Raw genomic sequence first — 25120 nt, forward strand, 5'->3', positions numbered from 1 at the left:
AAGAACTATCAGGGAAAAGTAAAGGCAAAGCAGCAGGAAGTTGTATCCAGAACAAACAAGGGGAACTGCTATTTGAAGAACAACATATAGAAAGCCGATGGGTAGAATACATAGGCGAACTGTACAATGATCCAAATAGAAATGAACCACCACTGAAATTCAAAGAACCATTAAGCGGACCTAAAATCACCAAAAGTGAAATTGAACATGCCATGGAACGAATGAGGGATGGTAAAGCAACAGGCCCTGATGAAATATCTGTAGAGGTATTAAAAAGCCTAGGAGATCTAGCAATTGATGAACTTCACATATTATTCAACAATATATACAACACTGGGAAAATTCCAGAAGATCTCTGTAACTCTATTTTCATAGCAATACCAAAGAAAGCAGGTGCAGTCAGATGCGAAAATTTTAGAACTATAAGTTTAATAAGCCACATCAACAAAATACTGTTGCGTATAATTATAAACAGGCTAAGGAATAAGATTAACCCCGAAATCGCAGAAGAACAATATGGATTCCAACCTGACAGAGGACAAGGAACGCAATATACCTCCTCCGTATTTTAAGTGAAAGAGCTATACAGGTTCAGACCCCACTATACCTCTGTTTTGTCGACTACAAAAAAGCTTTTGATAGAGTACGCCACGAAGAAATACTAAAACAACTGTACTCCATTGGCGCTGATGAGAAAGACCTCAGACTCATGCAAACATTATACTACACCCAGCAGGCATCTATCAAAATCGGAAACTCTACAGGAAATTCCATTCCCATTAAGAAAGGAGTCCGTCAAGGGTGTGTTGCCTCACCAGATCTGTTTAATCTATACCAAGAAACAATCATGAGGGGCATAACTAATATGGAGGGAATAAAAGTAGGAGGTCACAACATAAATAATATAAGATACGCAGACGATACGGTACTCGTTGCAACATCAGAAATCCAACTTCAAAAGATTGTTGACAAAGTGGTAGTAGATAGTGAAGCCAAGGGAATGGAAGTGAATATCACCAAAACGGAATGCATGGTAATACAGAAAAACCCCGAAAACAACAACACCTGCAATATAACGATTCACGGCGAGCAACTTACCAACGTAGAACGTTTTAAATACCTAGGTTCAATAGTGACAACAGATGGAAGATGTAACCGAGACATACGAGCAAGAATAACTCAAGCCAAACAGGCCTTCATGGACCTCGGAAACATTTTGAAAAACGAACAGATGTCGTTCGGGATTAAATTCCGAGTCTTGAAGTGCTACGTGTGGCCAATCTTGTTATACGGATGCGAAAGCTGGACTACAAATGCAGAAACACAAAAGAACATTGAAGCTTTTGAAATGTGGTGTTTGAGAAGGATGCAGAGAATATCGTATACTGCACACAAAACGAACGAAGAAGTGCTAAAACAAACATACCAACAAAGGAAACATGCCCTTAATAGCGGATCGACAACTATCCTTTTTCGAACACATAGTAAGGAAAGATAAGAATGAATACCTGGCAAGTTGTGGAAAAATACCTGGTAAACGCGCCCGGGGGAGACAAAGAAAAACACTCATAGACCAACTGAAGGGCTTCACCAACCTAACAATCCAAGAGCTGTTTGAAAAAGCAAGAGACAGGGAGGAATGGAGAGAGATAATTCATGCAGTATCCGAAGCCTGGACCAGGCATGGAACCTAGAAGAAGAAGAAGAAGAAGAAGAAGAAGAAGAAGAAGAAGAAGAAGAAGAAGAAGAAGAAGAAGAAGAAGAAGAAGAAGAAGAAGAAGAAGAAGAAGAAGAAGAAGAAGAAGAAGAAGAAGAAGAAGAAGAAGAAGAAGAAGAATGAGTCACTCTCATTTAAAAAAAAAAAATAAAATAAAAGAGTCACTCTCATTAACACATGTGAATCCTTCTATTAGAGATAAATATATCACCTCTGTCACAAAACGGAGCTATTTTGATGATAACTGTTGATTTGTGGTAAAATTATGAAATTTGAATTCAGTTAATATTCATTATCAAAGACCATAATTATAGTTTATAGAAATTACTTGAGCTTAAATCTCATATTTCTGGTCATTTAATGTTAAAACCACTGTTAACGACGTGTACATATATATGCAGGTCTGACACCTGAACGCACTTATGGGCCTAGTTCAACATTGTTGTAAGGGACAATATTTTGCGTCATTTTTTTTTTTAGATTTCCATTACAGCAATGAGCCCATAATGAGTTGGGTTATCAGACCTGCAAATAAGTGCACGTCGACTGTATAAGCATCAAGCTCATCCCGACGTAATACCGCTCTGACACGACTGGTCACATTTTACACTTCAATGCACTTTATGTCTTTGTCGTCAGAATCGAAAATAAGTTATCACGAGATAATAAGTGTCATGCCTATCTTAATCACTTCAAGTAGATCTAACGTGAAGTGTAGCACAGTGAAGATTGAGGTAATCTAAATACTCGGTACAAGTCGGTGAAGATCGAGTAACATGTCATCTATCTAGTGCTAACTTTTATCGTTGAAAACAGATTCAATCCTTTATCGATGAAGACTAGAAAAAGAACAAATCAAAACAAATATCAAACATCTAGAGGATTATAATATGCTCGTAATAGTTGAAAAGCTGAAAAGATGGTAGGGGGAGAATGCGTTTAGACTTCAAGCCCTTTGTCTTTTTTGACTGAGTAATCAGAAATTCTGAGGTTCGATCCTCAGTTGAGGAAGATTTAGTTTTTTAGGTTTTATTTGTCTGCTTTGTCTAGCACTGTATCACCCTCACTTTTCAACATTTTCGTCTTGCATGAGCGCCGGGTCTCAATTTATTTTTTGCCTCATCATCATCATCATCATCATCATCATCATCATCATCATCATCATCATCATCATCGTCGTCGTCGTCGTCGTCGCATCGTCGTCATTATCATCATCATCATCATTATCATCATCATCATCGTCATCATCATCATGAGCAGTAGCATCATCATCATCAGCACCATCACCATCACCACCACCACCACCACCACCACCAATCATCTCCGTACCTGGATCGAGTCTCGCTCTGAACGGCGCAAAGTTGAGTCCTTTGAAAAGGCTCTTTACTCACTTTCTCTCACCGTACTCAAGTGTAAAATGAGTACATGGCCGTTAACAGCTTTGTCTCTGTCCGAAAAAAATGGTTATATCGCCTAACAGGCGTCATGTCTCGTCCTACATATTAAGTGTTGCTGTTGGCCATGGATCCCTTGTAAAGCGCTTTGAGCACGATTAGTGGATATTGCTCTGTACAACCGATTCTTGTCCATTCACAAAGCATGCCCAACGCATCCCTATCGCTGTTTAAAGCATCATTTATAATGTAACGTACCGTGTCAAAACGATATTATGTCGAGATGGATTAGGTCCTAAAAAGTAAATTTAAAACTAAAATGACAAGAAATACGAAATTCAAGTTTTGTTCAATCTAAGAAATTGAATTCATTCTCCATCACAATGGATGGAAATTAACCTCCAGGGGTCCCGATAGCTCATTTGGTAGAGCACTCGCTTCACACGCAAGGGGATCAGATCGATCCCGGGTGCAGTAGAGATTTTTTTTCTGATCCCCCTGTCGACCCAGCAGTGAATGGGTAGCTGAGTCTGTTAAATTTGGCGGAAAGTACTTTGCGATAGACTAGCGTCCTATCCATAGAAACTCCGGCCTATGGCTCGAATGGTTGTGAAGGACTTAAATCTTCCAGTTTCAAATTCGTGGCTATGAATTCAATTTCCAGCACTTAGCTCATCCCGACATTACCGTTTTGGGACGGCTGGACACAAATTACTATTAATTGTTCCTATCCATTCAACGCGCCTAACATCAGGATTAACTCGGCCTCTACCAGCCTTACAACCACGAAGGACTACTTAGGTACATTTTTCAAAACGTACATGTTCCTTATTGTTATTTTTAAAAACTTAAAGTTGACTATCTCTGGCACATGGCATTCCTTTAAAATGATGCCTTATCTCTATATTTAACTGGGTTGTTGTGTTGTTTTTTTAAATTTTATTATTCATCACATTTTCCTATACATCTTTCAATCTCTTAATTGAGATTTTAAAATATAATTTCAAAATGTTTTGTTTGATTTTTGTTTTGTTGTTGATTTGTATTTTTGTTGTTGTTTGTTTGTCTTGCTTCCCCACAAATTAATTAAAATGATATTCCCACTTAAGCGACTAATGTGGCATCTAAAAGAATCGGATCTCTCTTCCTGTTTTCAAGTGTAAGTCCGGACACATTTTTGGAACATGAGTTCATTATCATTGTGACCTAACAAGTTGCTGTCCAAGTTCTAGTCGATGCGAGGATTTAAATATAAAGACGAAACAAAGAACTATCTAGTCATCAACGCCACAAATGTAACAATTGTTATTATTATTATTATTATTATTATTATTATTATTATTATTATTATTATTATTATTATTATTATTATTATTATTATTATTATTATTATTATTATTATTATTATTATAATAATAATAATAATAATATAAAATAATAATAATAATAATAATAATAATAATAATAATAATAATATAATAATAATAATAATAATAATAATAATAATAATAATAATAATAATAATAATAATAATAATAATAATAATAATAATAATAATAATAATAATAATAATAATAATGGGGAAAAAATGTCAACCTTTACCTTCGCCGCCTTAAATAAATTCCCAAACAAGGGACTGTTCACATATTACGTCATCAAAAAATTTGCACTTTTTGACCCCCCCCCCCTGTCACCACTTGACACCTTTGCCCCCCCCCCCTCCCCCCAACAAAAATGACGTTATCATACAAAAGAAAGAGAGTAACTATTTTTTTTTAAATCTTCCTTATTCATTTTATAGAATATTAAGTAACATTGTCTACATTCATGTGTTAAATCACAATATTATTAATACCAAGGGATCAGTTTAATGAACATGTCACCTAAATAAAAAACAAAACAAAAGGCAGTCATGTATCACGTGACAAACATACTATCTACCCCAATTAAAAGTAAACAATACTCTACTCCCATTTTTCTTTGGGGGGAGGGGGGGGGGCAAGTACTGTAGAATTATGTTTGTTTTTGAAAGTACAGTATTAGTGGGATGGGAATAAAACGCTAGATAAATTACATATTTTCAGTATTATTTTTCCACCCTTTTGTTAATTTTTGGAAAGCGATACTGAATAAAGTTAAATGGTTACTTTTTGATGACATCATCTTTGGTCTGACCCCCCCCCCCCCCCCCAAATGTAAACACTTGTCAATATTTGGCATACCCCACCCTTCCCCTAGCCGATGACGTAATTGGTGAACACTCGCCAATATAAAAAAAGGAAAAGCAAACAGTCAAACGAACAAATAACGCAATGTACTCACGAATCAATTCAAACCCAAAAGAAAGGAACAGCAGAATGGCAAAAATCTTCCGTTAGAGAAATCACATACACACAATGATACGACATTGATAGTAATGAAGATAAAACGTTCCAGTTATTTCGCAGCACGTTTTATATCATGACCACTTAAAATACATTCTGTGTTGTATCAGTGTTGACCTGATTATACTTCTCACGGAATCTCATTGACCCTCTTCTCCCTCGCTTTTTGTCGATATTGTACGATATATATGTCGTACATATATATATATATATATATATATATATATATATATATATATATATATATATATATATATATATATATATATATATATATATATATTATATATATATATATATAATATATATATATATATATATGTATATATATGTGTGTGTACATACATACATACATACATACATACATAGGATACTGTGCCGCTATGTCGTCTAGTGGTATGACACTCGCTTTCGGATCGGAAGGTCCGGGGTTCGAGCCGCGCTCAGCGCATAGTTGACTCCTTGGAAAATGCTCTTTACTCACATTCTCTCACCGTACTCAGGTGTAAAATGAGTACCTGGCCGTTAACAGGTTATCTCTGTCCGAAAAAAAATAATATAATATCGCCTAATAGGCTTCATGTCTCGTCCTTCATGTTAAGTGTTGCTGTTGGCCAGGGACCCCTTGTAAAGCGCTTTGAGTACGTTTAGTAGATATTGCGCTATATAAAAAAGCTCAAGGTCAGCTCAACATACATACATACATATATTCTGAGAAAGAAGAGAGTTCTGTTTGAATAGAAACTTGCCCCATCGTGTGTCGCATCGCCTAAATATACTATCATTCCGATCTGAAACAGGAGCTGGAAATTGATTTTGAATCTAAAGTCCGAATAATGAAGTTTGATCGAGAGTTTTTGTAAAGGAATAGGTTATAAAGAATGTAGATTCAAAAACAAAACAATACATTAAAAATACCACCCACGCCAAAAAAAGAAAACAACCAAACCCAAAAAAAAAACCAAAAAAAAAAAAAAAAAAAAAAAAAACAACAACAACAAACAAACAAACAAAAGATACATAGATACAAATTGAATCTCCCAAACGGTCGGTGAAGTAAAGAGTCAACTTGATTCATTGCAATTCATTGTTTAACAAAACAAAACTCCAAAGTATATCTCAAATAATGGAAATCAGTGGAATACGATTAATGATTGCACAAATAAAAGGTAGATTCAGATCTTAAAGCATCACAAAGAAAAAAATCACTCCACTTAAGTACTTAAGAAATCAAAAAACGCACCAAAGTATAACTGTTGACAATCTTCGCTTTCTTTCTCTGACTGACACAAATACACACGCACAAACACACACATACACTTTTGATTTTGATATGTCATATTTTAAAGTTTTATGTTGTTTTTCTTTGCTGCTTACAAATAAACTTGACAATGATCAGTGTTTTTGACAGCTAATGTAATATTTTGGATGGCCGAAGTTACCCTAACTATGACGCAAATGGTGCAACATTGGCGCATCCCCCCAGTCCAACGTTGGAGCTCTCAGATCCTGGCACAAGTCGAGGGGTTTTCCGCTATTTGAAGATAGTATCAGAGAGATAATTCGACCCAGTTTCTCGCTCAATCAACTGTAGCGATACTAATGGATAGAGCAACTGGAGCTTGGATTGCTTTGCACCACGGTGTTGATGTCACCAACACACGAGTCGGCGCAGTGCGTGATTCGGAATCTTGAATAGAGTGGAGACTAAAAAGGCAGCATGTTGTTGGGGAGTTGGCGAAAGACAGTTTAGTTAAAATTTCTCAGTTTTATTTTTAATTAAATTATGCTGTTAATGATTTTTAAAAGATTGGTGTGGTGCCTGGCACCATTCGATCCAATGGCCCCACGCCGCTGGTAGGTGATATTATAATTGTTTCCGGCAGAGACAACGCTGTTAACAGCAATGTATTCATTTTACCCTGAATACGGTAAGAGAATGTGAGTAAAGGTTTTTTCCCCCCAAGGCTCAACTATGCGCCGCTCAGAGCAGGACGCGAACCCATTACCTTCCGATCCAAAGGCGAGTTCATACCACATGATATCAACTCTTTAATAAAAACATTTTTAAAAAGAAAGAAAATACAAAACCAAAAAAAACAAAAACAAATAAAAAAACAAGATAGAAACACATAAGAACGAAAACAAAAAACAAACAACAAAAAAGAAAACAAAAAACAATCTCTCTCTCTCTCTCTCTCTCTCTCTCTCTCTCTCTCTCTCTCTCTCTCTCTCTCTCTCTCTCTCTCTCTCTCTCTCTGTGTGTGTGTGGGTGTGTGTATGTATGTATGTGTGAATTTGTGTGTGTGTGGGTACGTCTCCTGCTATGAAGAATGCCCCACGTGAACCTACAACGTGACGTTGCTTTGTATAACTATAACTATAACGGTAGCGTAAGCGTCGTCCCTGGCTGAAGTTTTGCGGCTATGTGGTCTAGTGGTATGACATTCGCTTTCGGATCGGAAGGTCCTGGGTTCGAGCCTCGCTCGGCGCATAGTTGAGTCCTTGGAAAAGACTCACATTCTCTCACCGTACTCAGGTGTAAAATGAGTACCTGGCCGTTAACAGCGTTGTCTTTGTCCGAAAAATTGTAATATCGCCTAACAGGCGTCATGATGTCTCGTCCTACATGTTAAATGTTGCTGTTGACCAGGGACCCCTTGTAAAGCGCATTGAGCACGTTAAGTGGATATTGCACTATATAAATGCTCAATTTTTTTTTTGTTAATTTTATTTTGAAAGACAAAAAGACAGTATCTGCAATTTAGCTCATTAAAATAAAATGTCAGCTTTCACATACTCTCAAAGTTTCAGTCTAACATGGCATTAAAGTTGTTTATAACGATATCGATAACGGTATCAGACTGTGAGATACACAATTTGATGCGCTGATATTATCCTGTCGGTAAAATAATCCCATTTCGGACAAAACGTGTTTTAAAATAAATCTCCAGATAAGTAAAGTATGGCCTTCACCCAGCGACATCTATAGCCTTCACCGAATTACCTTCTGGACCAAAGTTGACCCCGGCCAATTTCATGATGCCAGAAAATTAAAGCTAAAGTAGCCAATAAATAAATATAAGAATAAGTATATTATTATAAATAGATTTAATAAATGAATGAATAGAGCAGTAAAGTTAGGTGCCCCAAACGTAAACAATAACAAGTTGCTAGTGATTTCCGTTAGGGACCGGAATAATTTACGCACAATATAGGTCTCCCAATTTTGTAGTTTGAGTTGTAGGCAATACACTTTCAGTATTGAAAATATGTTTACATAAAATCTAACAGTTGCAGAAATAATAATATAAGACTAAATTATTATGAAAATCAGGCTCCGAATAATTCTCGTTTTGTTCATACCAGCGCAATAATTTGTTCTGGTCTAAAAATAGATAGACGTAACTTTTGATAAATTTTACCTTTTTGTTCCATAAAATATCCATATCTAGACATTATTTGATGCATGATCGAGTATTTATGAATATGTGTTTCTTTTGCCACCTAACAGCCAAATTTTAAAGGTTATTTTCTTTCTATTATTTACATTGGAACGTGAGCTGTCAAGACAGGAACATGTGGTTTGCCATGTGCGTCTCGACCTTTGTTTACGTTTGGGGCACCTAACTTTACTGTTCTATAAATAAATAAACAGATGAATGCATAAATATATAAACGAATAGATAGATCACTATATTCTAGCCTATATAATCTAGAGATTTAAAAAAGGAAAAATCTCTTATTCCAAAATAAATCTTGAGTATTATAAACCTAGATTGCCTTCATTATTCCCACTAGGAGTTTTTACTGCACTCATAAGGTCCTTAAAACTTTATCATTAGTTATGAAAAATTGAAAAATATAATTGTTGTTTATACCAATAGTTCATTTTGTGACTTTATCAAATTTCAAAACCCCCTTACACTTTTTAAAGTAATGTAGAGCTAGATACATATATAACTAATACTTGCATACAAATCATAACTTTTCCTATCATTTATATGACCTATGAAATTAATGATAAAAGTTATTCTTTTTATCTACAAATAATTAAAGGTATGGCTTAGTTCAATGATTAATTTTCAAATGACCAAAATGGCAATTACATGCATGACCTATTGACCATAACTGCCGCAGAGTGCATTCTCAACGGCCGTCAGGCTGGCAGACACCAATGCTGTGTAGCTTGATATTTGATATTGTTAACAATGTAAGAATCCATCTGATTGGGTGTAATTGGGGGTGTGCGTCAATGGTAGTCTCGCTTCAGTGGATCATGCCATTCTACTCATGTTTTGTCTTAGATCAACTTCATTTATAATAATCCAAGTTGTTGGCATAGACTAATGAACTTTTTGTTGCTGTTTTATCAGATTTGGTTTAGAGCCACATGAGAAAGAAAAACATCGCAAGAAATTCAAATAAAAAATTCCACGTCATTTGGCATGACCCGACGAATGAGGTCATTTTGGAAAGCCCGGAAAGCAGCCAATCGGATTCAATGTAATGTGAGGCCATGGCATCACGCCATTAATCCCTAACATCATAATAATAACACCGTAGAAAGGCAGTTTGGTCCTGATTCAGAAAAGTAAATATCAACACATGAGATCAGGATGAACTGAACTTGGTCTATCTCTTGTTGTTTTTTCTTTTAGATTTCTCAATTGTCAAAACGGAACCAAACTTGAGAATATAATAAGCCACTTCCTTCAAATTTAAGTTTGAGTCGAAATAAACTGACTCTACACTACTGAAACTTTACTTTAGTGAAAGAGGTGCAAAATAAGGTTAGTCCTTGATGGATTGTGACTGTTGACCAACAATTCTGTTGAGACAAGTGACAAGGTTCGTTTTTGTTTAGATCCATGGTATTTTAACAAGTACTGATAGATACCTCGGGAGAAATTCCATAGGATTCTTACTCAGTCTTACTCTTTAGTTTTTAGGAGTGAAATTCGAGACATATTTTATACCACAGGATTTCCTTAATTTTGTTAGGGTTGGAACGCATGGGGTCAATATGTTTTTCTTTTTCTTTTAGATAAATCAAAGCTTCAATTTAAGGTGTTCAACTACGGAGAGACTGGTGGTGGTATGTAAGGGCTCCCAATTTGATTTTTCAACCCCCCAAATTTTTGGCACCGTTGGGGGGTTGATGTCCCTCTCGAGAGGGTGGCCATCTTTTTTTGGGAGGCCTTCCGAAAGCTCCTAGTGCTAAGGGAAACAACTCAAATATTCCATCAACTAACCCTAAGAAAAAATACAACTCTAATACCTTTAACTAACCCTAATGGGAAAAACAAAAACCCTATCACTATCACCTTTACTAAGACATAGCTAACCCTAATAGAAAAAAAATAAATCCTTCGACCTCGAGCTAACCCTATAGCCTATAGAAAAAAACCCTAGGACTGCCATGCACTAACCTTTCAATACTTCACAAATCAAAATGGCGGCCGAGAATCAAAACAATGGTCAAATTAGGAAATTTTAAACTTTCACATATCTATCAAGGTTTGTTCTAGAGTTTTAAACTGCTTCTATATGATTACAAATTGAATAGATAAACGCCTGACAAAAAATCCACGGTGAGAATACAAATTGAAAGAAATGCTAGCGCTAGGAACTTTCGGAAGGTCTCCCCTTTAAAAAAAAAAAGTTACTTCGGAACTGGTCCCATCCGGGTTGCCAGATCAGGGTGGCCAGTTTGGCATTTTAAATGCCAGATTCCAAAAATCTGGCATTTTTGAAAACCGTTTGGCATTAGAAAAATCATTTGGCATTTGGCATTTTCTTTTCTTGTATATTATACTTCAAATGACACCTTTTCTTAATAAAAAAATTACCCCAACAGCAAATTTAGTATAATTCAAAAAAAAAAGAAAAAGAAAGAAAAGAAAACACGCAAGCCACCAGGATATGATAGTAAATTGTCTATCAAAAGTGAGTAGTTTTCTTAGTGGGGGTGGGAGTCAACAGACTTTGGCATTTTTTTTGAGTGTTTTGGCATTTTTTGAGTCTTCCCCTGGCATTTTGTTGAAAAATAATCTGGCAACCCTGTGCCAGATTAGCTCTATCAAGTTTGGTGACTCTTATAGAATAGAATAGAAGGTATCGACGTCGCTTGATTAGGCCACTGGCCTGTCGCCGAGTCTTTCCAGTCACTGAATGTCTTGTTCACAACTGATCTAATGCATTTCCCTACCTGATCTTGTGATCAGGGGCTAGCCTACACTACACTTTCTCTACTGATCTTTTGATCATAGCTATTTTGGGTGGGAGGCACTTCTACACTATGCACATAACTTTCCATCACAGCATCTAATCTATTCTTGAAAGCATTGACACTCGGCGCTTCAACGACATTTGCTGGCAATGCGTTCCAACGTTCAATTACTCTCTGTGTAAAAAAGTTCTGTCGAAGGGTGGTTTTAACTCTGGGTTTCAGAAGTTTATATGAGTGGCCCCTGGTGACTGATTTTTTGTCTACTGTGAACAGCCTATCCTGAGTCGCGTACAAGCAATGTGTGAACTTATAGGTCTCAATCATATCACCTCTCAAACGCCGATAGACCATACTTGGCAGTCCTACTCTTTTCAGGCGCTGTTCATAACTCAAGTCCTTGAGTCCACTAACGACCTTTGTTGCTCGCCTAAGCACACTCTCTATAAGCTTCTTATCCTTTTCAAGGTAAGGTGCCCATACACAGTTTCCGAACTCCAAATGTGGTCGGACCAAAGCTGCAAACATTAACTTCATAGTGTCACAGTCAAGATAGTCAAAAGATCTCCTTATCAGTCCAAGCATTCTGTTAGCTTTTTTGACCTGCCTTTCCAAATGCTGTGAAAACTTGAGCTCTGGGTCCATATGAAAAGCCAAATTAAAAATGATAATGGTAGTAGGAACAAAGAATTAAAGTGATACGATTATTTTCAAATATGAAATAATGCACATCATAATGTAGAGTAATTAATGGCTTGTCTGGGAATGAGAAAAGTTTTGTAACATGTAACATGCTACATGAATTCCATTTATAAGATTTTATAGGTCCCCGACAGTGAAACAGAAGTCTGACAAATGTCTCAGTAATTATTCAGAAGGATTGTAATCAGAGTAAAAAGTGCTGGTTGCACGTTTTTATGAATTGTTTGTGTGGCAATCATCATGGTGTGTTGAAAGATTTGCTTTTGACCTCAAGGCTAAGAGGTCATTGGACTGACTAGTATTGATCATTTTCAAATCTAATAAAACTTCAGCAGTTCCTATGTTAAACAAAACTTCAAAAGCATCCATGCACACATCATTGAGCAATAAGGCTTTAAATTACTTTAATTTTTTAAAGATCATTCTCAACTGATATGTGATTTTATGTAACAATATATTTTTTTTTTTCAGATTCATAACTGGTTTCCATATTCACAGTCAGCATGGCTCTGTTAAAATTCCAGAGGAATATATGTGGCGTAAATCAACAGACTTGTATGTATTTATCTGTTAATCCTGCAATAAGTACATTGGATTGCTGTAGCTGTCGACAGGAGGGAACCTATACAGCTTCCATTTCCCGAGGGGCCAGTACTGAAAGTAATGCGCAGAACAAACAAATCGCTGCACATAGTACAGTACAAGGCTCAAACAGTGGTGAAAATCAAAAGGGATATGACAGACTTAAGTCCACATTAAATAGTTTAAAATTCCCATCCGTTCAAGTCAGTATCCCCATAAAGATAACAAAAATGAATAAATATTTAACTGGTGCATTTTCTCGCAAATTTATAACTTCACAACTTACTATGAGGAAAGCAGGGGGTAAAAAAAGATCCATGCTTATTAAGAATGCATATAAGGTTGATGACTCTTCAGTATATTCTTTAGAAAAAACAATTACAAAAATGAACGAAAGTGTTTTGTCTTATTATGATTCAACATATGTCGATGACAATCTTCAAGCAGCTAAAGCTAGCACTGTGGCATCAGTACCAACTCCAGAGATGGAGGAAATTATAGCAGCACCAGAATATCTAGATGATGACATGGCCAACATTCCCAGTTCTTCCCCCAGAACCTCTCTTTTTCCTTCGCCTTCACATTCAAGTGCTGCAGCAGCCAAAGCGATGAAAGCAAAAGAGAGGCGGGCAGAGAAAATATCAAGACTTTCACTGGAATCAAGAACTAAGGCTCTTGTGCAGGGATTACAATCAGCATTTTCTTTAATGTCGCGGATAACAAGACTGGAGGAACTCAGTGATCATTTGATCAAACATCCTGAGTGTGTTTATGAAGCATCAAAGGTATGTCCATTCTTATGCTATCTCAACTTTATAGATAGTATGCGCTTGGCTAAGAAGCTCATAACATTGCCATCCGGAAGTATAACGGACCAACACACAAAACTGTGTGTATCCATGAACGTTTATTGTCGGGTTAATACAGTTCAGTGAGCGTTACTCATAAACGTAGATGGCAAAAAACAATAACAAAAACCTGAGTGACGTCATCTTCAAACTATCTATAGCCTATATGACAAAGCCCTATTTTTTTTATAAATGGGATTTAAAAACATTTATTTCTACTAGATAATTATATATTTATTTGATCAATTCTTTATTACTGGTAACTGTTGGTTTCATTGAGTATCAAAACCCTGCCATGTGGCTGATCACCCAATAGAGGGAAACATTAGATTCATTATTCTGTTGAACTAATAATGAGGATGAAAAAATCTGACAATACCCTTGATAAAGTTTGCACAAATCATTTGGCATATTTTGATTTTGCACCTTTATTTAACAGCTTCAATTAGAGCCTTTTCGTAGAGTTTCTGTACTTTGTGTCATGTTGATCATTTTTGTAATTGCCTTTTTTCTCTCTCTGACTAGGAAAGAGTCATTCCTCTTTTATTGGAACTGGCGGAGTCACCAGATAAAAATGTCAGAGGTTTGTCTTATCAGTGTATGAGTTTGATGGGCTACACAAAATCTCTACAGGCACCTGGTATTCGCATTCTGTCCATTGATGGAGGTGGCACCAGGTAGGACGAACATGTATTGTCATGGTTATATTATAATATAATTTATTAGTAGTTATTATGCCACAATTTTGTTTAAAAAAATTGAGTTCAGTCGAGCTGTTTTAGGGGGCCACATGTGACACCATTCTTCAATCTGTGATTCTGGGTGGGGTTCCTGACTTCCCAAAGCGGGCACGGAGGCACTTACTGCGTCTTCTATCCCTTATATCTGTTTTCCAACATGCTTTCTGTCTTTGTCTTGGAATGAGATTACTTGGTTTTGTCCGGGCCCTGGCCCTGGGAAACAGTCAAATGTTATTGGTATTGGAAGATATTTTTTTCCTCTCCGTTATGTATAATTATATTTGTTATTTTGAATGTATAATGTAAGCATTTGATTGTATTCCTCTTTGTTGGATCTTGTGCTTGTGTCTGGATGAGGTGATCTCAAACTAAGTACATTGGTGGTATGCTCTTGGAATCTACATCTGATCCCTATTTGTTCCCAGTTCCCTTTGTCTTACTTGCTCTTGGGTGCTTTAATTGTAATACTAGAACTTTTTACTATCCCCTTTTCTTCCATTTTACTGGCGCTGATATAACCTAAATGTGTTGTAAGCACCATAAAACCCTTAAAACAAACAAAACAAACAATCTGTGATGGAGATGGGGGTAGAAAATTGAATTTAATGTTATAAAATGGTCAGTATTGTGCTCATGCTTATTTTTCAGTTAGACCCTGTATTTATTGTTAAAATCAAAAGTATATTAATTTGACTCAGTTTCATACTGTCTATATTAAATTCAATTCACTACAACTTAACATTAGATTAAGCAGATGGGTCAGAAGTTTGGTACGAATGTATCAACTTTTATCTTTGAGAAGCCAGCCAATATCATTCTCATGGCAGAGTCAATTTAACTGCTCCATACTCCCTTCCCTATCAAACACAGATAGACATGCATGTAAGGAAAAGTCACTTGTTTCCCTTCTCCAACTCACTCGTGTGTTTTGCTTGGTTCTTTGGAAATCAGATTTACCATTAGATTATAGCACTAACTTCATGACTGGTTGAATGGATGTTGGATGGAAGAAAAGGAATGATCACCAGAGACGGTTACAAAGTGTTGAACCATGGAAGGATTTTGCCAGGGAACCACACAAGGATAATGCCTGAAGGAAATAGACTATTCTGTGTAGGATAACGACATGGCTTTCTTTACAAGGGAATTCCAGTTCCTCATCAACTTGACCCCTGGATGTGACATGTCAACCCAACAGTTGGTCTACATTGACATGGATATGAAAGTTGAAGCGAACATGACCGATGAGAAAATCAGTGTGGCATCAAGATCACAACTGAGTGAGGGCAATGAAGAAGATGACAGCGAAGAAGAACTGCCTACCTATCATTACCCATAAAGAGGTGGGAGAGGGATGTGACTTCATCATAGAATACATCCCGCAACATCCCTCTGAATTCTCAATTCATGAAATTTACTCAGTTATGAAGCTCTGTGAAAAACCGTTTCATGCACTGAAAAGTACAGCAAATCAAACGAATGAACATCACATCCCTTTTCAACAAGCAATAAACACATTTGACAAAGAAATTATTAAAGATAAAACAAAACAAAGAAATAACAATATCGATTCTCCCTCCCCACCCCAAACAATAACAATTCTAGTAAACTACACATTAGCCAATGATGAAAGCGTATTCTAGTAAACTACACATTAGCCAATGATGAAAGCGTATTCTAGTAAACTACACATTAGCCAATGATGAAAGCGTATTCTAGTAAACTACACATTAGCCAATGATGAAAGCGTATTCTAGTAAACTACACATTAGCCAATGATGAAAGCGTATTCTAGTAAACTACACATTAGCCAATGATGAATGCGTATTCTAGTAAACTACACATTAGCCAATGATGAAAGCGTATTCTAGTAAACTACACATTAGCCAATGATGAAAGCGTATTCTAGTAAACTACACATTAGCCAATGATGAAAGCGTATTCTAGTAAACTACACATTAGCCAATGATGAAAGCGTATTCTAGTAAACTACACATTAGCCAATGATGAAAGCGCATTCTAGTAAACTACACATTAGCCAATGATGAAAGCGTATTCTAGTAAACTACACATTAGCCAATGATGAAAGCGTATTCTAGTAAACTGCACATTAGCCAATGATGAAAGCGTATTCTAGTAAACTACATATTAGCCAATGATGAAAGCGTATTCTAGTAAACTACACATTAGCCAATGATGAAAGCGTATTCTAGTAAACTACACATTAGCCAATGATGAAAGCATATTCTAGTAAACTACACATTAGCCAATGATGAAAGCGTATTCTAGTAAACTACACATTAGCCAATGATGAAATCGTATTCTAGTAAACTACACATTAGCCAATGATGAAAGCGTATAGTCCTATTGTTCTTTGCTACAATAATAGGTTTAAGTTTCCATGGTCTGAGATCAAAACTACTAATGTCACTTTAGGTACTGATTCTACTTTCTGGACATCTCTAACCCGGACAAAATCCTGGGAATTGAGGTTTTAGGATTATGGAGACTGGTCTATGTACGTCATTCCTGCATACGCTTTGATGGATAACACAGATTCTTTATTGAGTCTCTTTTCTGTGATTATATCTGAAATTTATCATTTTATCTTTTTCAATAGGGGAGTTGTGGCCTTGGAATTTCTGAAAGCCCTTGAAAAACAGACTGGAAAGAGGACTCATGAACTTTTTGACTATGTTTGTGGGGTGAGCACAGGAGCTCTCCTTGCCTCTATGATCTGTCTGTTCAAAGTGCCTCTTGACGAATGTGAACACTTGTACAAAAAATCATCCATCAAAACATTCACAAGAAATAAAGTTGTTGGCACAACACGACTTGTTTGGAACCATGGATTTTATGATTCAAAGACATGGGAAGAAATTTTAAGGTATTATTTCATTTTAACAAAGAAGCTGCCTTTGTTTTCTTTATGAAGATCCTTATGTTACATCATTTCTCAGAATTAGAATTAGAATGATTTTAAAGTTAGGTCTACATCGTTGTAACTCTTTGCAAGGGGAGGTTATGAGGTCGATTTTTACTCTAACTTGGCAAATTATCATAAGATTTTCAATAAGAGAGCATAAACAGCTGTGCATCTCTGACTGGTATACTGGTGAAAACAGGTTTGGAGTTATATGGAGATAAATATTGAAGAAATTAGGGTTGAATCAAAATACAGTTCTAATGTTAAATTGTTAAAGGCGTTAAAAGATGTTTGATGAATTATATAAAACATAGTTCTATGTTTCCTTCAGACTTACAAAAGTGAGTCATTATCCTGCAGTTTTACGTAAACTAGTGTAAAAGCTACATTACATGATATGTGGATACTGAATTTACCTGGTTCTGTAGAATTCATGTACATAGGGCTATGTCAAACCTATCAAAAATAACAAGTTACAGTCTAAAGGACTTTCATTTTCTAAGTGCTGCTATAACTCATCGACAACTTAAATCAAACAATTGTATTTAATTCCTATCATTTTCAGAAAGGAAATGGGAACCACGCCTATGATAGAATTCTCTCGAGACCCTAGCGTTCCCAAACTGTCAGCAGTATCAGCTAAAGTGTCCTCAAAGGGGATGGTTAATCACTTATTCCGCAACTACAATCTCCCACCCAGTGTGACATCTCAATATCCTGGCAGCTGCAAATACAAGATCTGGGAAGTCATTAGAGCCTCTTCTGCAGCACCTGGATATTTTGAACCATTTCATCTTGGAAAAGATGTCCATGAGGTGAGACTTTTGATATTCCAATATAAGAGTGTATAATGATTTACCCACCACTCAAGAAATATCAAAGAATGAAGTATGATTGTGCTGAGATAGTGGTATCATTTGAAAAGAAAAAACAAAATGACAGCATAATAGCCCACCAAACCATCTTTACCCTTCGAAGTTTTTCCTTTCCTTGGTTTCAATATTCACAGTTTCTTTATACCTGATATTCAATACTAAATACAGTGCATCTTGGATATAGATGATATTCAATGAAAACTTTAAAAATCCCCCTTTTTTTAATGAAAAGAATTATCCAACTCACCCTGAGTTGTTTCAGAATTGCTGGGTGTCCGTCATAATCAGATCAGTAACAGGCAATTGAAATTTATAAACATAATAAACATTGAGGTAAGAATTTTACATTACTTAGAATTAGAAGATAAAACATAATCATAAAGAGTATTAACCTAAAATGTTGGATTCTTGGGGTAGCATTTTCCATCTATTTATAGATAATGGTAAGTAAGAGCCATCAAGCCTATTAGTTGAGGGTTCATCCTAGCTTCTGCATTATTAAATCAGATCTTTAAAGTAAGATTATAATTTATTATGAATATTATTTATTATGATCCGTTGGATCAGATAATAGGCTGTCCTATCGACATTTGGTTGTCAGGGAAGCCAGATACAATTTCTGAATTAAGGTGCACTTGAACCAAATTTCATATGCGGAGTTGAGCTAATTAGGGTACTTGGTCATTGACAGCAGGCAGTGTGGCCATCTTTTACTTGGTAAATCCTATATAAAATTTGTTATATGGTTTGCATTGCTTGCCCATCTGGCAGTTTTGATGGACTGCTATCAAAAAGATATATTTATCTCCCTTTGTTTAAAAAAAATAAAAATAAAATGTCAGGAGAAACAACTAGTTGATGATCAAGAATCTCTTTTCACGGTGACTCTAGTCTGAAGCTTAACTATTTCCCTTATTGATGCTGGAATTTGATGTTCACTTTTACAGTGTTTTATTTAGGTTTGTACCAATATTATAACACATGTATCTCATTGTAAACATTCCAATTAAGCAAGATAAAAATTTATTTTATTTTATCTTATTTATTTTATTTAAGGATGGAGGTATTTTGAGCAACAACCCTACTGCCCTAGCCATCCATGAAAGCAGGTTGTTGTGGGAAAAGGAAAACTTTCATTGTATTGTATCACTGGGTACCGGGAGGCATGAGAACAAAATGGAAATGCGCAAACTTTCACTAAAGAGGAAGATTTCGACCATAGTTGACAGTGCTTGCGATACTGAAGGTACCTCTATTCGTTTTTTGTTTTTTGTTTTTTAAATAAAGAAGAATGTTTCACTTTGTTCTTGCTTATTTTCCACACAAATTCTTTTCAAAGGAAGGACAATATGGATAAAGAACCTCGGATAAATATCATTTTAATTCAAAATTTGGTTCCTAGTTTCTCATATCAAGTGTCTTTTTTGATACCCAGCTCGTTATTTTCTTTTAAAGTAAAACGTCAGCAACGAATTAAGAAAGGAATGTTAAGTTTTTAAAAGTTTAAAAGTCAAACGGGAGCTTCAGAAACACGACCAAAAAGGTTTTTTTTATAAAGTTTGCCATAATTGATGTTTCTTTCCTATGTGTTTTGCCATATTTACTTAAGATCTATGCAATGCTATGGTTATCATATCAATTTTAGTGAACAGAACATGCCATGTATAAAAAATATGTTCAATTTGATGACAGATATACAGTAGAGGAAAGATATTATTATGACTTGGGTGGGAAGAAATGGTCAAATGTCGATATATCAATCCTTCCAAAAAATATGAAAATGAAAGGTAACAACAAGCACAATCAATCTGGATGATTTGGTGGTCGTCCTAAAAAGGGCCAATTTTTAAATTTAGGATGTTATGCTTAATTTGATTTAAAAAGTCAATTATTGTGGTCTATTTCTCATTGAGACTTTGAGGTTCTGATCAGGGACGATACGATTCACACATGATGTCATTGAACAATAACAATGCCATCGACTGAGACTTTGAGGTTCTGATCAGGGACGATACGATTCACACATGATGGCATTGAACAATAATCTTGCGATTTCACTAGCTATTATTTTAACTTTGACTTAGAGTAGGGGATGTCTGCATTTTCATTGGCTGTTGTATTTCACCTCACAATAGGATATTGTTAACCAATTATAAATTGTAAACTTGTTTGCTTTTGTTATGACCCAACATCAACCCACTGTTGATAGTTATCTATGTCTCCTGGTAAAATTAATGTTGATATTTATACTTCTTTATTGGCTAATACTATATAGTAAAAAAAAAGGGGGTCTTTAATTTCATGTTGATATAAACGTGATATCGATATGTTCATGATTAAGTCTGCAATTATTTTTATGGTTATAATTTATTAATTTATTTTTGTAATCTGTAAATCTTGAATGTTCTAATATGATTCTTTTTGTTTGTGTATCTTATCAGCGGTTCATTACACCATTCAAGATCTTCTTCCATCAAGTGTTTACTTCAGATTCAACCCATATTTGTCTGAGGAGTTCTTCCTTGATGAAATCAGGCCTGATAAGATAGAACTTATGCAAAAAGATGCACGCTTGTACAACAGGAGAAACAGTTCTAAATTGATGGCCGTCTCGGAGAGACTTTTAGAAATGAGGAAACCACAACAACGCATCACTGACTGGATGAAAAATAAGCTTGGATAGTCAGGCGGCGACTTTCAAACAAAGGAATGTTCACACTGCCACTGTAACGACTTGTTAATGTTACATCTATGAAATGATATTATTTTTAAAATATAAAAGTGGAGCTGGGGAGCCGACACTTGCGCAGGAAAATAATCTGAAAATTTTTGTATGACATAGTGCCAGACAATGCAGAAAATACAAGAATAAAAAAAAAAAACATCCCAAAACTTTGTTATCCCAATAGATTGAAGACGTTTTTTTTCTTGTCTTTCAAGCTGAATATCCTAAATTCCTCTTCATGTCAAGATAGTTTTTGTGGTTCCAAAGTTGTGTCAGTTTTTGGTGGTTCCAAAGTTGTGTCAGTATGATCATTTGCATTTTTCCTTTCCTATAATGGCCAAACTCTTACATGCGTCATGGATTATCATGCCAAAAAGCAGCGTTCAAAAGAGAGAATAATGTTCAATGAGCATCTTGTATTTTATCTATTGTATCTCCAGGGGGGAATGAATCTCCAATCCCAGCTGATGGTTGGTTTTGTATCTCCAATCCCCAACTGATGGTTGGTTTTGTATCTCCAATCCCCAACTGATGGTTGGTTTTGTATCTCCAATCCCAGCTGATGGTTGGTTTTGTATCTCCAATCCCCAACTGATGGTTGGTTTTGTATCTCCAATCCCCAACTGATGGTTGATTTTGTATCTCCAATCCCCAGCTGATGGTTGGTTTTGTATCTCCAATCCCCACCTGATGGTTGGTTTTGTATCTCCAATCCCAGCTGATGGTTGGTTTTGTATCTCCAATCCCAGCTGATGGTTGGTTTTGTATCTCCAATCCCAAGCTGATGGTTGTTTTGTATCTCCAATCCCAGCTGATGGTGGTTTTGTATCTCCAATCCCAACTGATGGTTGGTTTTGTATCTCCAATCCCCAGCTGATGGTGGATTTTGTATCTCCAATCCCACTGATGGTTGGTTTTGTACTCTCCAATCCCCAACTGATGGTTGATTTTGTATCTCCAATCCCACTGATGGTTGATTTTGTATCTCCAATCCCCAACTGATGGTTGTTTTGTATCTCCAATCCCAGCTGATGGTTGGTTTTGTATCTCCAATCCCAACTGATGGTTGTTTTGTATCTCCAATCCCAGCTGATGGTGGTTTTGTATCTCCAATCCCAGCTGATGGTTGGTTTTGTATCTCCAATCCCAGCTGATGGTTGGTTTTGTATCTCCAATCCCCAACTGATGGTTGGTTTTGTATCTCCAATCCCAGCTGATGGTTGGTTTTGTGTCTCCAATCCCAGCTGATGGTTGGTTTTGTATCTCCAATCCCAGCTGATGGTTGGTTTTGTATCTCCAATCCCCACCTGATGGTTGGTTTATATCTCCAATCCCAGCTGATGGTTGGTTTTGTATCTTCAATCCCAGCTGATGGTTGGTTTTGTGTCTCCAATCCCCAGCTGATGGTTGGTTTTGTATTTCCAATCCCCACCTGATGGTTGGTTTTGTATCTCCAATCCCAGCTGATGGTTGGTTTTGTATCTCCAATCCCAGCTGATGGTTGGTTTTGTATCTCCAATCCCCAGCTGATGGTTGGTTTTGTGTCTCCAATCCCAGCTGATGGTTGGTTTTGTATCTCCAATCCCCACCTGATGGTTGGTTTTGTATCTCCAATCCCAGCTGATGGTTGGTTTTGTATCTCCAATCCCCAGCTGATGGTTGGTTTTGTATCTCCAATCCCAGCTGATGGTTGGTTTTGTATCTCCAATCCCAGCTGATGGTTGGTTTTGTATCTCCAATCCCAGCTGATGGTTCGTTTTGTATCTTATGTTTTGCTTTTGACGTAGTCTGGCACTTCACCATACACGCGATTTCAGATTTTTAAAATGCAGTTACTGTTACTGTTACTCATCTTTAATTTGAACATTGAAATATGTACAAGGTAGTGAGAGACACTTGGTTATGGTAGAATGTGTCATTTAAAAAAATGATTGATAATTTGATCAAATACTATTAAACAACCAAAGAACATGTTTATTTTACTATAATATCATGACCATTTTTTATTATTTGCCTAATTTGTTTCAACATATCTTCTGTTGCAAACTCAATTTGAGAAATTTGAAAATATGAGCCATAAAAAAAATATGCAAGATTTTAATATTTGTTTTAGTTTTATTGGTATTTATTAACTGTTGGGTTCATTGCTTCATTAGTCATTTTGTTTAATTCACAAATTTGTTTTTGTTAATGCTTATATAGTCAATTTGTATATGATTCATATCAGTATTTATGTTTTGTTTTTTTTACAAATGGAAAAGTACCCAATGCAGCTCATTTGTTATAACATATCACATTCATATCATACTTTAGGTCCCAGTCTCTCAGTGGTAGGGCACTCACCTCATAAGCAAACAAACTGGGATCGATTCCGGGTGTGGTCAGGATTTTAAAAATACAACCCTCTTTTCACCCAGGAGTTTAAGGTGACTTGATATGTCAGATCTGGTGGACAGTACTTTGCATTAGACTAGGGTCCTATGTAAAGGGTAGCATGCAACTGCTACTGTCTGTTTAACGTTACGGAGACTAGGAGAAACAAGCTTCGAAGGACTTCTTTTACAATATTCATATTATCATAAAGTTTTTTAAAGGATCACAAAACATATTTTATCTTTCATCATCGAAAACTATTTTGCAACCCAAAATTGTTTTTGTAACTATTTGAGTTGATGTGTCATGTTGTCAAGTTACGGCTTTCATCCTCTTACTCTTACTCATTTTATACCTTAGTCCCACTTTCAGTTGTTTTATTTCCAGGATTTGAATTCATTTTTAATCACAATTCAATTTGCTTGTCTTATGTGAAATCTATTTTATGAGTATTATTTGCATGCTGTTGTTTACCATATAGAAGGTATTTATTACTGACTGATAGCTCAAAACAACCCAATCAAACAGATAAAAAGAGGAATATATGAACTCTTAAAGGTAGTAAAAATATCTTGCCACTTTATCTGAGTGTATGTATGTGTGAGTGTGTGTATGTGTGATGTATGTGCGAGTGTGTGTATGTGTGCGTGTTTTTACTCTTTTTTTGTCTGGAATCGGAAATGGTGTGTAATCTTGTAAATCTTAAATCAATTGACTGAAATGAGCTAATTCGTGAGAATTTTCAAAAAAGGAAAAGAAAGAAAGAAAAAATTCACGAAACATATTCAAATGAATGAATACATTATACTGTTATTAACAATAATCAGGAATGTTCCACAACACTGCTTATCGTCACTAATCAATGGAATAAATAATAACGTGAAGTTGAATGTAAGCTTCAATTTAATTACAAATACAGATCAAATGAACCTTTCGGGTTTCCCCTTTATCAACAAAACAGGATGATTGAAACACCACAGATGAATGAGATGATGACATCATCTCATTCATCTATGGTGTTTCAATCATCCTGTTTTGTTGATAAAGGGGAAACCCGAAACGTTCATTTGATCTGTTTTTGTAATTAAAGTGAAGATTACATTCAACTTCACATTATTTATTTCTTCGAGCTTCGAGCAGCAACATTTACACTAATCAATGGATAACTATTAATGACTATGGCTAAGCGATGCTCTTCTAGACTTTGTGTGTTTGTGGATTACAAATTACAGCTCTAACGTGTCAAGCATTGATCTGGATATGAGGAATCAATTCAGTTGGTCACAGCTGGAAATATAATTGTTGTTACATTAAGGTTTCTAGTAGGTTTGGCCATGGCCATAAGGGTATAATGTGCTTGTAAGAGAGCTTATAATTAATTGTGACAGTTTCTTGTTTGGAAAGCCTGTAAATGTAATACTCTCATTAGAAGAGAAGAAGACTTCCAAATTTCCAAAGGTTTACTGTAAGGATGCTTGGCCCAGAGAACAAACTAGAGGTCTCTTATCAAGACCAAGTATTTAATACAGCAGGATTAATCTACCAATATAAATGAATCGATCTCTTTTCACCAAGAAAGCTGAAGCAGCGATGCGATTCTCAATCCAATGAAGCCTGAATCGCAT

General features: G+C 35.9%; 3 protein-coding genes across 8 annotated transcripts in view; 1 reads left to right on the top strand and 2 right to left on the bottom strand.

Annotated features, from left to right (window-relative positions):
* Positions 1-5565, bottom strand: part of LOC144975653 (ras-related protein Rab-7L1-like) — a 41647-nt gene extending 36082 nt beyond the window's left edge. Inside the window, exon 1 of the mRNA XM_078919840.1 lies at positions 5434-5565. The gene's annotated coding sequence lies outside the window, so the exon portion shown is untranslated. The remainder of the gene's footprint in view (positions 1-5433) is intronic.
* Positions 5566-9654: 4089 nt separating this feature from the next.
* LOC144975803 (uncharacterized) lies at positions 9655-12369 on the bottom strand. The gene is made up of 2 exons (XM_078919990.1): positions 11899-12369; positions 9655-9720 (listed from the first exon to the last, which is right to left on the bottom strand). The coding sequence occupies exons 1-2, from the start codon at positions 12367-12369 to the stop codon at positions 9655-9657; spliced, it is 537 nt and encodes a 178-aa protein (XP_078776116.1).
* On the top strand, positions 9727-22831 carry LOC144974702 (calcium-independent phospholipase A2-gamma-like). Of its 6 annotated transcripts, none has more exons than XM_078917851.1 (7): positions 9727-10346; positions 12898-13793; positions 14382-14533; positions 17217-17483; positions 18088-18337; positions 19454-19643; positions 20839-22831. In XM_078917851.1, the coding sequence occupies exons 2-7, from the start codon at positions 12930-12932 to the stop codon at positions 21078-21080; spliced, it is 1965 nt and encodes a 654-aa protein (XP_078773977.1). In that variant the 5' UTR covers positions 9727-10346; positions 12898-12929; the 3' UTR covers positions 21081-22831. The 6 variants fall into 6 exon arrangements, with proteins under 6 accessions (XP_078773977.1, XP_078773982.1, XP_078773981.1 ...); XM_078917856.1 differs by having other exon boundaries at positions 9925-10006; XM_078917855.1 differs by having other exon boundaries at positions 10004-10089.
* The last annotated feature ends 2289 nt before the right edge of the window (positions 22832-25120 follow it).

This window comes from Berghia stephanieae, chromosome 6 (assembly GCF_034508935.2).
Source record: "Berghia stephanieae isolate SIO BIC M18660-M18661 chromosome 6, UCSD_Bste_1.3, whole genome shotgun sequence".
NCBI lineage: Eukaryota > Metazoa > Mollusca > Gastropoda > Nudibranchia > Aeolidiidae > Berghia > Berghia stephanieae.

Coding starts and splice junctions, on each gene's coding strand:
- LOC144974702 (XM_078917851.1), top strand. CDS start 12,930: ATGGCTCTGTTAAAATTCCAGAGGAATATATGTGGCGTAAATCAACAG. Junction 17,484..18,087: donor ACATGGGAAGAAATTTTAAG/GTATTATTTCAT, acceptor TATCATTTTCAG/AAAGGAAATGGGAACCACGC. Junction 19,644..20,838: donor CAGTGCTTGCGATACTGAAG/GTACCTCTATTC, acceptor GTATCTTATCAG/CGGTTCATTACACCATTCAA.
- LOC144975803 (XM_078919990.1), bottom strand. CDS start 12,369: ATGGACCCAGAGCTCAAGTTTTCACAGCATTTGGAAAGGCAGGTCAAA. Junction 9,721..11,898: donor AGAACTTTTTTACACAGAGA/GTAATTGAACGT, acceptor ACACCCAATCAG/ATGGATTCTTACATTGTTAA.